The sequence below is a fragment of the Berghia stephanieae genome, chromosome 4 (assembly GCF_034508935.2).
Source record: "Berghia stephanieae isolate SIO BIC M18660-M18661 chromosome 4, UCSD_Bste_1.3, whole genome shotgun sequence".
Classification (NCBI taxonomy): Eukaryota; Metazoa; Mollusca; class Gastropoda; order Nudibranchia; family Aeolidiidae; genus Berghia; species Berghia stephanieae.
The window spans coordinates 46,227,472-46,243,965 of NC_088363.1; the positions used below are offsets into that span (position 1 = coordinate 46,227,472).

Here is a 16,494-nt window from a genome sequence, read left to right on the forward strand (position 1 = left end):
CCTGTCAGATCTGACAAAAAGTACTTTGCAATAGAATCATTTCCAAATGGTAACAACCAAGTGCTTGTGGCTTTTTAATGCTACAGAAACTGGGATAGTCTATAGTTCTTATGCTGTATTGCCTAAGACCACTTTTTTTTCATTTACAAACTCTCCAACATTTCTCATCTTACCGTTTTTATAATGAAAGGATTAATAGTGAAGACCAAGATATTTGGTTGTTAATTCTCTCTCGGTAATAATAGTTAATTTTATAGTTACCATGGATAAAAGAATAGAGAAATTATGAGTTGAAAGTAATTCAGTATTTCTGTTGGAGGGTAAACAGGGTTGTACATCAGAAATTGATATATTGCCAATTGCCTTATTTTTTTTTTTTTTTGTGATTTATTTGACAAGTTGTCTTCTTCTTGATATTTTGAGAACTTAATTATCTTATCTGAAGTTTGTTTTTAGTGTATTTTCAAATCTTTGCTTTATAAATATAATAAATGCACTGAGCGTTTTTGTCATTAGGGATAGTGTCAGTTTTCACAGAAATTTGACAAGATCTGCTCTTGAAATGCCTAAATTAAAAAAAAATCTAAATACACTTGCAGCTCCACATCTCGCTGGCAGTACCCAACATCAACCCTCACCCAGAAGGAAGCTGATCAGGACGTTGAGCAGAGACCGGGATAGTGATTTTTCCAGGAGTCCCGATACCAGTTCCCACTCCCATTCAATTCATGCCAGTATTGGCTTTATCATGTGCGAGTGCGGGCTGGAAGATGTGTCTGTCACAGCCGTCAGACGATTGGGCTATCAGGAAACCAGTGAGGCTCAAATGGAAGAAAAACTTAGCGGGCTTGAACAGACAGTGACTGAACTGCAGGAAAAGGCAAGAGCTAAGCTTGAATTAGAGGACGAAGGGAAGAAAGAAGCAGAGGGAAAATCTAAAACTGAAGAGGATGCTCAGAATAGTAAGAATAATAAAGAAGATGAAAGCGCAGCCTCCAGCTCAGAAGGTCCCGTTCCATTGAGTTCCCCATCTTATAGGTTGACATCTGCATCCATGGATTCATCATCCCCATGGGATTCGGATAAATCCAATATGTCCAGTGACGACACATTGTATGAATCACCCACCCCTCCACCTGAGCCCTTAGAAGGTGATGCGTCCAATGGGAGATTGGAACTCAAGACAATTTGGTTCAATTTTGCTTCTCCTCCACACATTTCAATTCACAAGAAGATGGATTTCACAAGGTAAATCAAAAGCATGTTTCTTTTGATTTCACTAAATATTTTTTTCCATTTGTGTGTAATATAATGTTGAAATAAATAGAAATTATTTGAATAAAATCATGTGAATATGTATACATAGATTAATAAGAAAGCCTTATTGAATTTTAAAATGACCAATTAAAATTTTTTCAAGCTTATTTTTAGTGCTTGTTTAGTAGTGTCAGTAAAGTGTTCGTTTTTTTGTTTTTATTTTATTGTAGCAGTAGCATTATTTAATCTTTTGATTTACTATGTACTTTGAGGGATTCTCTATTCCATTTACGAAATCCTCTGTCACTTTACAATCTTTTTCGGAAGCAAACCACACACGCATAAGCATTAGATTCTTTGTCTTTGAAATAAATTGTTACCAAATCTTTCAGAGTTTAATTAATTGGCATTTAGTTCAATTTATAAGTGTAATCAACAATTAACTGAAATAGTTTTATTTTGACTACGACAATTATTGAATGTTTTAGATTCATTTTATCAAATTAATATTATATTTCTTCACCTTATTATTTGATATGGTACTTTTATTTCTAGATGCAGTTCTTCATTATGGTTAAATTTATATCCCTATTGTTTTTTTTTTTTTTTTTTTTTTTGTCTACCATTTCCTTGCAATGTAAGCACGTATTAAAAATCCATAATTGAGTCACTATCCTGGTTTATGACCCATGCTCATGAGGTCAAGTCGAAATACATGCCGACAGCAGAAGAAATATTCTAGTTGACATTATCAATTCAATTCACTTGTTTTGCCTTCTGTCTTCTTATTTATTTTAGAATTCCTCATTATATGAATTGTTTTTGATGAGAAGGAGTGTGATAGTAAGACTGAATTATTGCTTTATAAACATTCCTCAAGCTCGTGAAAATCTTCAACTAAAATTTGTATATTAACCCAATGTCTGGCTGGGTAGTCTAGTGGTATGCACTCGCCTTTGGATCAGAAGGTATTGGGTTCAAGTCCCACTCTGAGCAGCACATGAGTCCTTGGAAAAGGCTCTTTACTCACATTCTCTCACCTTACTCAGGTATTAAAGGAGTACCTGGCCATTCACAGCATTGTCTCTGTCCGAAAGAATTGTAATATTGCCTAAAAAAGGGCAGTGTTGCTCAGCGGTACGATCTTTGTTTCGTACCCAAAAGGTACTGAGTTCGACTTCCTGTCTCATTGTGTGGCCTTGAGCAAGTCACCCTGTCCTAGCTCACTTACGGTGCTGCACTGCAGCTGACGCCTTGGTTATTCCAGTCTTCCCTTTGAATAGACCCTAAAGACAAATTTCCCCTTGGGGATGAATATAGGGAATTTTATTATTTTTATTTATATTTATTTAAAGATGTCATGTCTCGTCTTACATTGTAGATGTTGCTGTTGTCTAGGGACCCCTTGTAAAGTGCTTTGAGCAAGTTTAGTTGATATTGCACTGTATAAAAGCTCAAGTTTAACCCAATAAACATGCTTTGATCCTATATTCTGTTTATTAGACAAGGGTATGATTACAGTCTAATAATCTGTTAATAGGTTACATACGTAGTGAGTTAATGCTCACTTTACCGAATACAAGACATTTTTCTTCTCCTCCTACCTCCTTAGAATGGACTGGAATCTATTGAGTACAGCAACCCCTGCCATTGATGCCTGGCTCAACCCATCAGACCGCCTGATGAATGCGGTACGTCGTCTAGTCAAAGCCTACTCCAGACGTCTGTGTTCTGTCATGGCTTGTATGATGATTGAAGGCTTGGAGTCGAGCAGTATTCATGTGGCTTACAAGGTAACACCGATCACTGCCTCACATCAATGATTTCTGTACAGGATGACCTCTCCCCCCCCCCCCCAAAAGAAATGTATGCACATTAAAAATTATTGTAAATGTGGGATTTAATAAGATTTAATTGTTATTTAAAATGTAGTTGAAATGCGGTGATCAAATATAATCATAATAAAGTTGATGAGATTGAATTATTTTACTCAAGGAAGCAATGCCACATCAAGAGGAGAATGTCCATGTCATCCATCCTGCCTTTGTCTATGCTCAGTCTTGCTTGACTTACACAAAATTTCATTTAAGTAAATGGCATTGTTATCAACACTATGACTTACTTGACTTATTACCGATCGCCTCCTAATCTTTGGACTGGGACGCTTTGGCAGCTTTTCTGATTTGTTAAGTGAGTTCTTTCCACTGATGATGGTCTGCTGCAATTGATCTCAGGCGTTCTAAATCCTTTTCGCATCTCAGTTCTTGTGTGTCATCGAGGTGCTTGAGGTCTTTATTTATCTTAGTGTATATTCTTGTTGTGGGTCTGCCTTTGTGTTTGTTATGTCTGCTTGGTGTAAAGAATAATGCCAATGTTACTTATTTTGATTGGGAAGTGGATATTTAGAATTCTCCTGAGCTGTTACCGATGGAAGGCCATTGCCTTATTAGCTGGAATATTTCTGTCTCTCCTTAAAATATGTCCAAATAGTCTCCATCTTGTTTCCAAAATTTGAAACGATAGTGGTGTTTCTTCATATTTTATGTACAGCGATTCGTTACTTATTTTGGTTGGGAAGTGGATATTTAGAATTCTCCTGAGCTGTTACCGATTGAAGGCATCTAGTTTATCTTCTTCATTTTGTTAGTGCCCATGCCATAATGTAATTTATTATAACTTTTTTTATTATTCACAGAGTAAATTCAACCGACTGACCCCATTGTCCAAGACACTTCAAGAAGATCCATCCAACCAACTTCTGACTGTCCTGAGGAAATACATCCAAAAACACGGGACTGACTCCCTGGAGAGAGCCGTAGCCGCTGAGACAGTCCCTCAACTCATCACTGTACAGAAAGGAATCTTGGCTCTCATGCGACAGTGGAAGAATGTTTTGTATATGCCTAATCTTAGCCAGATTAATTTCAAGGTATAGAGATAAAGTTTGTTTTTCCTTTTTTTTCCCCCTTAAATGGATTGTTTATTTTAAGAGCCAGAGTGATGTGTGATATCATTAAGATCATTATTTACAATGTAAGTAAGATCATTATGTAAATAATTTTGATCACCCCCACAATTGGGCATCAACAAATTGCATTTCTCATACATTGTTGAACAATTGGATTCTTTTTGTGCAGTTACTTATAATACTTCTTAGAAAAAGATGATGAGAAAGTCATCTATCTTGTGTACTTTAACACATATTACATATTATCAAAGTCCAACGCTAACCAGGTAAAGGCCAAATGTCATTTTTAGCAAAAACCCCAGCACAATCACTTGTCCAACTTTGTAAATATTGAGGATAGCCAAATGCAATGAATATAAGAGATCAGTACATCCACTTGATTTCAGTCACCAATCACCAGCACAGTAAAAAAAAGTTATTTAATTTGTTTTCCTTTATATTTTTCAAAAGTGATGTTTTTGCACTTACTGGGTTGTAGCTGGACATCGACAATATGTTCTATATATCTCACGATTACTCAACTTATTGTCAAACTAATGTCCCTAAAAATAGACGATTTGTGTCCATGACCTTTTGCTGCTTAAAAAAATATATTCAGTGAATATCCGCTTTCAGCAAAGTAAAATAAATTTAAGTAAATGCCAGTAACATTCAAAATGTATATTTTGAATAATGATAATAATAATAATAATAATAATAATAATAATAATAATAATAATAATAATAATAATAATAATAATAATAATAATAATAATAATAATGATAATAATAATAATAATGATAATAATAATAAAAATAATAATAATAATAATAATAATAATAATAATAATAATATATAATAATAATAATAATAATAATAATAATAATAATAATAATAATAATGATGACGATTATGATGATGACGATGACAATGACGACGATGATGATGATGATGATGATGATGATGATGATGATGATGATGATGATGATGATGATGATGATGATGATGATGATCTAAATAAGTTGTAAGCTTTCAATCTTGTAGAAAGAGCCCTAGGTGCACAATCAAAACCAAAGTGATGTACATAAATATTGTGAATGAATTTTACGATTTTAGCAGAATTGATCAGTTATGAATTTGGTTTTTCCATATGTTTCAGACTCGTCGCAGCATTCGTCCATACAATGTTTCCTTTGCTTTACCCAATGATGACAGAATGGATCCACAGTCAGCGGATGAGAATGAAGACATGATGATGGACCAATGCGATGTTGTGGATGAACGGATAGCTCTCCTCCAAGTAAAGATAGAATACATAAGCTCATGTATTTTAACACATTTGCATTATTTCCAAAGTTTTTTTTTAGTTTGAATCATGGCGTTGCATTCATACAGCTGTATATAAATAGGGTTTCAGTAGCTCAATGGATAGAACATCCAACTCACATGCATATGGTTCGATTTTGTATAGTGTCTGATTGGTGTAGTCAAGTGGTTTGGCCTCGTATTTGGCAGAGAGAGCTATGCAATAGACTAGCATCCAATCCAAAGAATTGCGCCCAATAATTTATGTTTATTTAAGGCTACAGAAACCAGGTCAAGTCTGGCTCCATCTGAGGCTGAGACTTTGTTCTTGGACAAGATTATAAATTCCCAATTTACTCATGGGACTCTTGTTAGATGGATTATCTACACTTCCTGTAGGAATGCACAGGTGACAGCATCTTTCACTGCCATGTAAAAAGACTTATTTTTATTTTTAAAAATAAATAGATAAAACAAAAATGATGTCAGAATATTTCATATAAAGCTATCAATTAAATTCTGGAGATCATGAGTAGATCATACGTTCTTTTTCTTTCTTTTTCCAGTCTGTATTTTCATTTTTGAAGATTCCACAAACCATAGTGTTTATTTCTTTTATTGATGATGTGAAACTATTCCAGTGTCTCAATGTCGATGGTATGAACGAGTACAAATGGGCATCCACTCTTGAGTCTGGAATCATAAACTTGGGATGTACAAAACTTTTGATTAGCCATTCTTTAAATTTTGATTTAATCCAGTGATCCCAGAAATTGATTGATATCTTAATGATCTTTCTTTAAAGAGAAAGAATGACAAGACAATTGCATTCCTATTGTTCAGAGAGCCTGGATATTTTATTGTTTCTCCCAGGCTGAAGGTGGCTCAGTACCCAGCATCAACAGCAAGCGTCAGTCGGTCAGCACCCAGGGCAAGACAGATGCCATGGATTATGTCAGTGCTGAGTCTCATCTGTCGGCGGCCAGGCCTCGTAAATTGTCCAGTATGTTGAGGTAATGGATTTGTGGATTGACAGTGTTGCTGTTGGCTATTGACCCATTGTAAAGTACTTTGAGCACGTATAGTGGATATTGCGCCATATAAATGCTCTAGTTTTCATGTTATTTGGTGAACCTTTACATAACTTCATTTTCATTCTCCATTATTTGAATTTATATGACTGTAATATAGTCAAAACTTGTTGTTATTCCTAAGTTTCGTTGATATTTCATGACATCAAATCAACATTGTGTTTTCTTGAATAAAAAAAACTGCTTCGACTATTTAGTTGGAATGCTTTTGACAAGATTGACATTATGTAATCAAATGCAGTTGACCCACAGATGCTCTATCTAGCTGAGGAAATAACGACAACCTATCTCCATACCCAGGACATGATAACTGTGGATGTTAGGCACTATATTAATATAAGTAAGATCATTGCTTTTATGCCAGCTCATTGGTGTCTGCAGCGTGTAAAAAAATTGATGTAGTCAAACTGATGAGATAAAAACAATTCAGATACAATCTACATTGGAATAATGTTATCGGCATAATGCCTTTACATCCCAAGACAGCTTTATGCAAATTACGTCTCTTAACTCAGGTTTGAATGAGTAAGTGGGAAAAGGCAGTGACGGATATTGTGTGGGCTCAAGTGGGATGAACACTTGAAAATAATTAGGCATAAGATGTGCAGACGTACATATTTTTTATCAAAACTCTCTCAGTTTAGAATAGATAAAACCCTTTGCACATTATTTTATAGAGCAGTAATCGAAAGTGTTTTGTCATTTTGTATAACAGCTTGGGGAGGCAATTGCTTAGCAGTGGAAAGGAACAAAATAAATTCAAATATTAAAAAATCCATTAAACGCTATATAAATGATGTTGACGATGTAGATCTTTTATACGAGAAATTTTGTATAAATAAAATAACTAAAATATTAAATGACCAGTATCATCCACTAAGACCATCAATTATTATGTCAGAAAGAAGTGGTCGCCCTTTCTCTATTTCAACGAAAACAGAGAGACACCGAAAATCTTTTCTGCCGTCCAGTATTAGGCTTTATAACAACAAGCAATAATCATTTTATATAATTATTTCTCATTTTTAATTTTTAAAAATATAAATATTTATTTATTAATTTATTTGTTTTGCAATCTTTTCAATTTTCAATTTATAGTGACAGTTTTAACTATTTTACAGTGTTGAAATTATTAATATCATAAAGCGCAGCTCTGGTTATAGAGCTGCTCCTTTTTTATATATATACATCCTATATCCATTGTATTTTTATCTTATGTGTAAATTATAACACGTCTGTACAAAAAATTTCCTTTTTGGGATGCAATAAAGTATTATTATTATTATTATTATTATTATTATTATTATTATTATTATTATTATTATTATTATTATTATTATTATTATTATTATTATTATTGTAAGCCAAGACACTTTTGCCAACCCCCAACTTGGAGGACCAGGTGACTCAAAAATGGGGGAATCACACACCATTAGTCGCCTTTTACGACACGCTGGCTTGGCGTTGGGCTATTCTTGACCCTCTCAGTTGAGGGTCCCCGGTTGGGGGTTGGCAAAGAGTTAACACCCCTTTCCGTTAAACTCAAACCGTTACAGAAACGCAGACGGACAAACCAAATCCTTTTTTTACTTTGGCGACCGAAGAGTTTCTGGAATGACAGAATTTATGACAGAGAAGTGGTAAGACATGGAATGAGATAACCCTGACCCAGGGTGATAAAGGCCATGATGATGATGATGAAGACACTTTTATCATAATAAATGAAAATTTTAGATAAATTTAGTATATCTGGGATGAAATAAGCTATTGAATTTGGTTAGAAAATATATATATGTGCCATATAAAGGTATATATTTTTATATTTATTATTGTACTTGTACCTCATATAATTTTATATTTATTCATTTAGGCAGAAAAAATCATCAGGCATAAGTGAGACAGCTCTAGACCGGAGTACGTCCAACCTTGCACCCCCTCCTGTGGCACTTGGACTCAACCGTATTGACAGCAATGCTAGCTTCACATCATTGGGTGAAAGCATATCCAGTAATGAACAGTTGGCAGCTCCCACTCCACCTGCCACGCCCCTTCGCACTGTCGGACCCAAACAATCTATTCTGAAGAACAGGTTGGATAAAAGGTGGGTTTGGGTTGGGGTCTTTTGACTTCCATTGGTGTGTCTTTTATCCGCCTATATCTGTTTTGTCTTTTTCCAGGTTGCTTTCGGTCTTTCTGTATTTGCCATATAATTTTGACCTTCACAGTGAAGAGTTTGTCAAATGTTAAAGTTTTACAGTTTTAGAATGACATTACTCTGGCTGGTTTCCTTGGCTTAAAAGGAAACAGTCAAGTTCATAGTATATTTTGGAAATGATCTTTTCCTCATTTAAAATAATTTCTCTATTATGTACCATTAAAGGTTTAAAAAAAATTTCTCTTGAATTTGATGATTTGTAAGCATTTGAATGTATACTTTTTAGTGGGATCTTCTGATTTTGTCTGGATGGAACTTTTAGGTGATCTTAAACTGCTCACATTGATAGTTTGCATTTTGAATCTACTTCTTTTCCTCATTTGAACCTGTCCCATTTTTCTTACTTTAATTCAGGTGCATTTTTAAAACTGTAAATCTTGAATTATTTTTTACAATCTCATTTTCTTCATCTTTTACTTGTGCTGAAAGGACATAAACGTTTTACAAGTGCCGTAAAACCATTAAAAACAAAACAAACAAAACAAAGGTTGGTCAGGTCTAAAACTGGATAGAAGAATAAGTGTATAACTGATTATCAAGTTCTTTTCTTTGATTTGAAAATCTAAATTAGGATTTAGATCTGCTTTAGACCTACTTTTTTGACCTGGCTTTTAACTTACTTTAACAAACTGTTAGCTTCGGAATGCCTCTTGCAATAAGTTTTCGTCACACAGTGGGAGGAGGAGAGGGAGGGGGGAGTAGGAAGGTTTCATTTGAGTTTGACTTACTCTGCTTGTTACTGCTGTCTTGGTGGAAATAGTAATGTTTATTGTTATATTTAGATAGATTATGAGAGAAATTATTTTCTGATCAGATCAGATTAAACTTGTCTTATAGCTTTGAAGGACTTTTTTTGCGTTGCCATTTCCTCATTGATGATGTAAACATTACAATATCTTATGTCTTTGATTCTTTTCTTCTTCATATAAAAATAATCCATATGATCCAGATTTCCTTTACATGTAAAAGGATTAATCCGAAATGTCTCCCATAATTTGTCTCATGTTATCTGTTGAAGCTTCACATTTCTTCACACTCAGTTTCCTTTATTTGAAAAATGACTGTAGATATCGTCAAAACGAGGATTTGTACCAGTGGATGGCCAAACAGCAAGAAGACTTTCCTGCCCAGATGGATGACGATGACAGCCGGTACATCAGACAGAACACGGCGGACCCAAATGTGGGCATGTTTGGAAGCACCTGGTCTCAGGATGATAGCAGGACTGATCTTAACGAAGATGATTTTACTATGGCTACATCTATCATGCAACTGGCAGATGCGCAGGTCAGTTGATTTTTGTTTTATGGTATAAAGGGGTGGGGGGGGGGGGGTGAGGGGGAGAGGAGATAGTGTAATGCTACATATCATCTGACAAGCTGTAGGTTTATGGGGTGATTGCTAGGGTCTCTATATATGATGAACCCTTCTATGAGGCTTTCTGTTTATGTCCTGGAATGAGATGACCTGTTTCACACAAGTACTGATTAGAATCTTATGCTGCAGCATTTTTTAAAGTTTTATTTTTGTAATCATTGGTGCATATGCGTGTGTGGGTGAGTCTATGTGATTGTGTTAGTGTGTGCATGAGTGTGTGCGTGTGTATGTGTCTGTGAGCGAGTAAAACTATATAAGTGACTTTTTCCAATGCTTTTGAATTGTTGTGAAAGGAAAACAATTTTTCGTCTGAGAAATGACAAATTAAAAAAAAAATCCAAAACAAAAAGAAGATATCTCTAAATGTCATAATTTTGAATTATTGCGTTTAACCCAGATTCTCTTCAAGCCCGTTCTTCAAAGTCTTGGTCTTCATGTTGAAAGTGTCAGGCCGTCTGCCATGATGAAAAAGTTTGGAGGCCATCTCCTTCTCCAAGGTCACTTCAACACTTTCAAGATATTGATTGCTGAGTCAGAAGCCTCCCCTTCTGCTCAGTATCATGTGCCATCTGTGTCGAAGGGCAAAGGTCATGGAAAGAGGACGTTTGCGAAGAGACATCTTGAGAGTGCAGCTTTTCAGTGTGAAACGTATGTCTTTTTCTTTCATGGTTTGTCTTGTTTTTTTTTTTTATACATATATGATGATTGTCCATGTTTATGATTTCTCTTGTCTATTTTTTCTCTTCTTCTCATTTATCACACAATCTTTTTTTATGTTGCTCTCTTTGCCAAAAAAGTCTCTTTCTTCCATCTCTTTAAATGATAAATCAAATTCAAAGTCCAAATGATTGGATTTATGAAATTTCTTGACTACTCAATGGAAGCATTTAACTTTAAATTATAATGTATCCTAATTTGGTAATGAAATTCAATGTACAGTGTTTGGTTTATTCTGACATTGTGCCAGTCAGCCAGATAGTTTTTAGCAGTGTCGTGTCTTGTCCTGTAACAAAAACAAGAAATGTTGGGCATGATCAATGAGTGGCCAAATGAAAGGCAAAACTCTGGACCCAGATTTTTGCCCTTGAGTAAAGCACTTTTCAGACATTATTATATGGATATTGTATGAGTGTTAGTACAAAAAGGATGCCTCACAGGTAATTTGCACTGTATGAAATTGAAAAGTTTCTCCTTTATAGCCTGCTGTTGTTGTGAAGGTGGACATGTTGGGTCTCATTTTTTTGACTGAATTAATAGGAAACAAGGAAAGGCCTCCTCCTTATTCTCTGACATTTCTTTTTAGCTTTGATGTCAATGTGTCCCTGAAGGATGTCATCAAATTCAGTGATGGCGGTAGAGGGAGCCACAAGTTTCCATTCGCCATGCATAAGTTGGAGGCCAAACCGTCCACCCTACAGATCAATCTGATGGTCAATTGTCACGCTGTACGACAGAATGTGGATATGGCTCTCCTGAGACTCGCACATCAGGTAGGATGCGAACATTTATTGAGATATAATACAAACACAATTAAATATTACAAAAATTGAGACAAGAAACATACATTTTGAGCTACTGTTAGGATGTAAGAAAATTGTTCATTTACATGAAAATTGTTCAGATATTGAAACATTTTATTCATATGGAGGAAAATTGTTGAGATTTTGATTTTTTTGAATTAAACTTTTGGGTTAACATCCTGCAAATCTTTGACTAAACTTTATTAATAGCTTTTAAAAATGGGATTAAAAAGAAAGGGACTTCTGGGTTTTTGTGTACAGAAATATAAACAGGACTTTGTTAAAAGTTCTCCTAACTATAACGTTTGTGTCTTGCTCTGTCAACGCTTTGCTCAGATTCCCTTTAAATAGTAGAATAGTTTTGTGTATGGATATTTCTTATGGGAAAAATACAAGAAAAATCAGTCTTAATTTTAAAAAAATATGTAATAAATATTTTTTATATGATCTAAGTTGGTTTACAAATCTGAAAATGAATTGCTACCCAAAATTTAGTTCTGATTTCTTGCAAATTTATCAGTTAAAAGTAAGGAATTGAATGCTAATAGAGATAAGAATTTAATACTGAAAGGAAAATATTATTCCAATGTTGTCATTTTAGGTGCTTACAATGGTTGGTAATGTGAAGGATACCAGGGTGGAACTCAAACAGAATCGCATAGAGCACCAGCTCGGCAGCTCCACCTGGGTTCAAACCCACAGGAAGCAGGAATCGAAAGACTCCACATCCAGCGCTGACACCCAACATTCTGACATGTCACACCATGAACACATCTTTGGGTCTTTCAGGGACATCTTGAGGCTGGACAAAGACAAAGGTGAGTAGTTCTCAAGACCCATAAGGCTCATAAAGTTCAACACAAAGTTTGAAGTGTTAATTTATCTAAAATGTTTTAAAACCTTTTTTGATATGTGATATTAAAGAATTATCTTACCTAGTTTAATGTTGTATTTGAAATTATCAAAGTGATAATTTAGGGAATAGGCACTGGTGTAAGATAAAGATCTGAAATAGTGTGCAAGAAATAGTGCCAGACAAAGCAAGGGATCCCCAGGCAACAGCAACACTTAACATATAGGATGAGACATAACACCTGTTTAAATGATATCATAATATTTTTTCAGACGGAATGAACATTATTAAATGTCAGGTACTCATTTTACACTTGAGTATGGTGAGAGAATGAGAGCTTTAAGCCTTTTCCAAGGATTTAACTATACGCTGCTCAGTGCAGGACTCAAAGCCTGTACTTTTCGAAAACGAGTGTAATACCACCCTAACATATTTACCAGATTGAGACACATTTAATTCCTATGACTCTCTTATGTCTTTCATCTTGATCTCCAAAAAAAATAATTGACATTAAATTTCAAAAAAATATTTCAATATTATCCATTTTCACAGATACAACTCAAAAACAGACAACCAGACACGAAGGCATTGCATCATCACCAAGAATGATACCAGGGACGCCTGCAGCTATCAGACCAGACTTGAAATGGACGCCCACACCAAGCCCACGTTTGAAACATCTCCCTGGGGAGGGAAAGTTCAAACCTTTGCAGACACCAACCAGCCCAGCTGGCCCTGCCATGACAACACCGACAATGACAACGGCAGCATCTGCTTTGGGAAGGAAAATGACTGAAGATGTAGAGGGAAAAGGCAGAGATCGAGATCCAATCACAAGTCTGGACACTCCGAAGGGTGAAGGAAGATCCAGACCTCAGGAGTTGCCTTTTAATCAGTTGAAGAAGCCGATGCATCTCAGATTTGCCCAAGACTCAAAGGGAGAGCAACAAAAAGAAAGTTAGTCTATACACAAAATTCTTACTTGGAGGAGGGAGGGGGAGTTGGTATGGGGTTTACATTTTAATCTTAAGTTTTGGTAGTATTGGTAATGAAATTGATAATAGTAATGATAATAATAAAAATAATAATAATAATAATAATAATGATAATAATAATAATATTAATAGTCATACATATATGTATATGTATGTATGTATAAGAAACTTTATAGATGTTAAAGCAGTTAACAAAAATTAGCATACACATTGATATAAACTATTTTCCTATTCCTTTCAATTGTTAGAAACAATGTGTACTTTTTTGCAGGTCGAATAACCTAAATTGTTATGGGTCCATTGTTGTAATGGAAATACTCTCAAACCAATGCATATATGTATGGTCCACTAAAAAAATAAAAAAAAAAAATTAAAAAAAATTGAGCTTTTATATAGCGCAATATCCACTTAACATGCTCAAAGCGCTTTACTACATCAATGATAAATCAAACTCATTATTACGTTTGGTTTTCTGACCTACAAATATATGCACATCGGTTAGAAGGCATCATTCAATTTTTAAAACAATATATATATGTATATTTTTCAATTTTTCAATTTTTTTTTGTCACTGAACTTAACTTATTCACACGAATTTATAATACTCAATATGCAAATCAACTCACACATTTTATTACTTTCATATTATACATACTTATACCACCTTGTTATTTGTTTACTTCTTATCATGTCTGTTCAACACGCCTGTACAAAAAATTTCCTATTATTATTATTATTATTATTATTATTATTATTATTATTATTATTATTATTATTATTATTATTATTATTATTATTATTATTGTTATTATTGTTATTATTATTATTATTATTATTATTATTATTATTATTATTATTATTATTATTATTATTATTATTATTATTATTATTATTATTATTATTATTATTATTATATTATTAATATTCCACATCCACAGGTATCTCAGACAGTTCTGCAGCTATCATGACTCCACCTCAGTCATTTAACCTCAGTGATTCTGTAGTCTTGGACTTGGCAGACACGTCTTCTCCAGCACTCAACGAGAAGACCATCATTGATGAGATCGAGGCAAATACACCACAGTGCTGGAGACACCTGTATCAGTTACTTGAACTCTACGCAACCATGCCAGAACCTAAAACAGTGGCTAGAAGACAAGGTAAGTCTTCTTCCATTGTAGGTGGAGAGTTCACTTTTGCTGTGTCTTCTATCTCTGTATATAACAAAAATGAATATAACAGCTTCAAAAAAGAACAAAATACTAATCACAGAACGTTCCCGGCTAAAAGAAGCATTTGCTTAGTTACTACAGACGTGTCGTGTAACCAAGCAAAGGCTTCTTTTTGTTTACATTCCAAAGAAAGAATGGGTGAAATATTTCTCTGCCATCAATCTGGTTTTTTAGTAATGTATTTAGGTGTTCATTGTTATTTGTTGTTAGCTGAAGGAGGGTTTAGAGCCCGAAATGTTTCGTGTTTGGTATTTTATACTTGAAGAGTTTTGAGAATTTGAAGGTGGTTAATTGTAATTCTAGAAGTTTTTACCATCCCATTTTTGTCCTTTTTACTGGCGCTGATGTGACATTAATGTGTTGCAAGCGCTGTAAAACCCTTTAAAACAAACAAAAAAAGCAGTGATCGTGAGGATAAGAGAATGGATTTTAGCAGAGAAAAGTAACTCATTTTAACTTAATTCTGGAAATCAATTGATAAAGCAATTTTGTTTATAAAAAAAGATTTGTAAGATTTGAAATTTCTTCTTGTTGTTGTAGTTGTTATTGATGTTATTGTTGTTATTGTTACCATGAAGTATTTTGAAGAGGTCTTTATCAGTTGTTCTGTTGACCTGAAAAGTGTTTTTTTTTAATATTAAAGATGAAAATATTATTGTATTATATCCCATTTGTAGCTGTCAACAAACTGCCTGTGATAGAAGAGGAGGAAGGAGGAGATCAGGACTGCACCAAAATGAAACGTGACTCCAGAGTTTCTGACTACGGAATCAAACTGCATACTCTTATTCAAAACAGTAAAACATCAGTGCTCCATGGTCTCAGAAGAGAATCTACATCGGGGCCTCCCACCCATATAGACAGCACCAATATGTTCTCGTCATCTACAAAAGATGGCATCACACAGAAGCAACACAGTCCAGGAGAAAGCAAAGTGGATCTGAAGGCTAAAGAGGAAGAAGCGTTAGGAAACGATTCGTCATTAGCTCGCCAGTCGTTTATCAGGACAAGATTCAAACAGAGTAAGTTTTTATTGTTGTAAGATGTCTTATCTTGTAACACTTGTCAAGCTATATTGTGCATGGTCAATAAATTGGTTGATGACATTATTTATCAAATCAAATCTTTTTCCATGGTAGTATATTCCCATGTAAAGCAATATACAAATACTACCTAACTTGATTCAATTTTGAATGAGTACCTGACCATAAACAGTAATGAGTTTTTTTTAAGGCTGCTTCAAAGAAGGAATTAACGGGTCACTTGTAATATGTGTAGTGCAGTGCAGGAAAATCAGCTCATGAGATTTATACATTTTCTACATCTACAAACTTTCCTGGATATTTTACACTTTATTTGAAGCAATTATCATGAATAGAATTACCATGAGATATATCAAAGTTGGTATATCCTGGGAAATAGAAAATTACTTAGTTGACAGAAGTGAGATTTCTGACAAATGGTGATCTGCAACTTACAGCTGATTTTTCTGCTCCAGCACACATAAACGAAATGGAATTTTGGTTCCAGCTGGAATTTAAGGTGACGCTTTTCATGGGAGAATGAAGTGAAATGCCCTATATGATAAATTAATCACACAGACCTTTTTAAACGCAACTCTAACAATTCATCTTGCTGTTGTAACTGTAAAAATAAAAGGTAATAGTCAAAGCGGATTCAGGATGAAGAGAAGTACTGCAG

At 34.4% G+C, this 16,494-nt stretch overlaps 1 protein-coding gene across 3 annotated transcripts in view; it reads left to right on the forward strand.

Moving 5' to 3' along the window:
* The window catches only part of LOC144970690 (bridge-like lipid transfer protein family member 1), a 111,609-nt gene that overhangs the window by 39,175 nt on the left and 55,940 nt on the right, over positions 1 to 16,494 (forward strand). For 2 of the 3 annotated variants that reach the window (XM_078910588.1, XM_078910589.1), the window contains exons 35-47: positions 600 to 1,248; positions 2,870 to 3,050; positions 3,953 to 4,186; positions 5,365 to 5,505; positions 6,354 to 6,523; positions 8,472 to 8,702; positions 9,884 to 10,103; positions 10,591 to 10,841; positions 11,497 to 11,683; positions 12,315 to 12,531; positions 13,119 to 13,523; positions 14,500 to 14,721; positions 15,471 to 15,815. In XM_078910588.1, coding sequence (XP_078766714.1) covers positions 600 to 1,248; positions 2,870 to 3,050; positions 3,953 to 4,186; positions 5,365 to 5,505; positions 6,354 to 6,523; positions 8,472 to 8,702; positions 9,884 to 10,103; positions 10,591 to 10,841; positions 11,497 to 11,683; positions 12,315 to 12,531; positions 13,119 to 13,523; positions 14,500 to 14,721; positions 15,471 to 15,815 — 3,453 coding nt within the window. The remainder of the gene's footprint in view (positions 1 to 599; positions 1,249 to 2,869; positions 3,051 to 3,952; positions 4,187 to 5,364; positions 5,506 to 6,353; positions 6,524 to 8,471; positions 8,703 to 9,883; positions 10,104 to 10,590; positions 10,842 to 11,496; positions 11,684 to 12,314; positions 12,532 to 13,118; positions 13,524 to 14,499; positions 14,722 to 15,470; positions 15,816 to 16,494) is intronic. The other variant, XM_078910590.1, reaches the window with a different exon arrangement.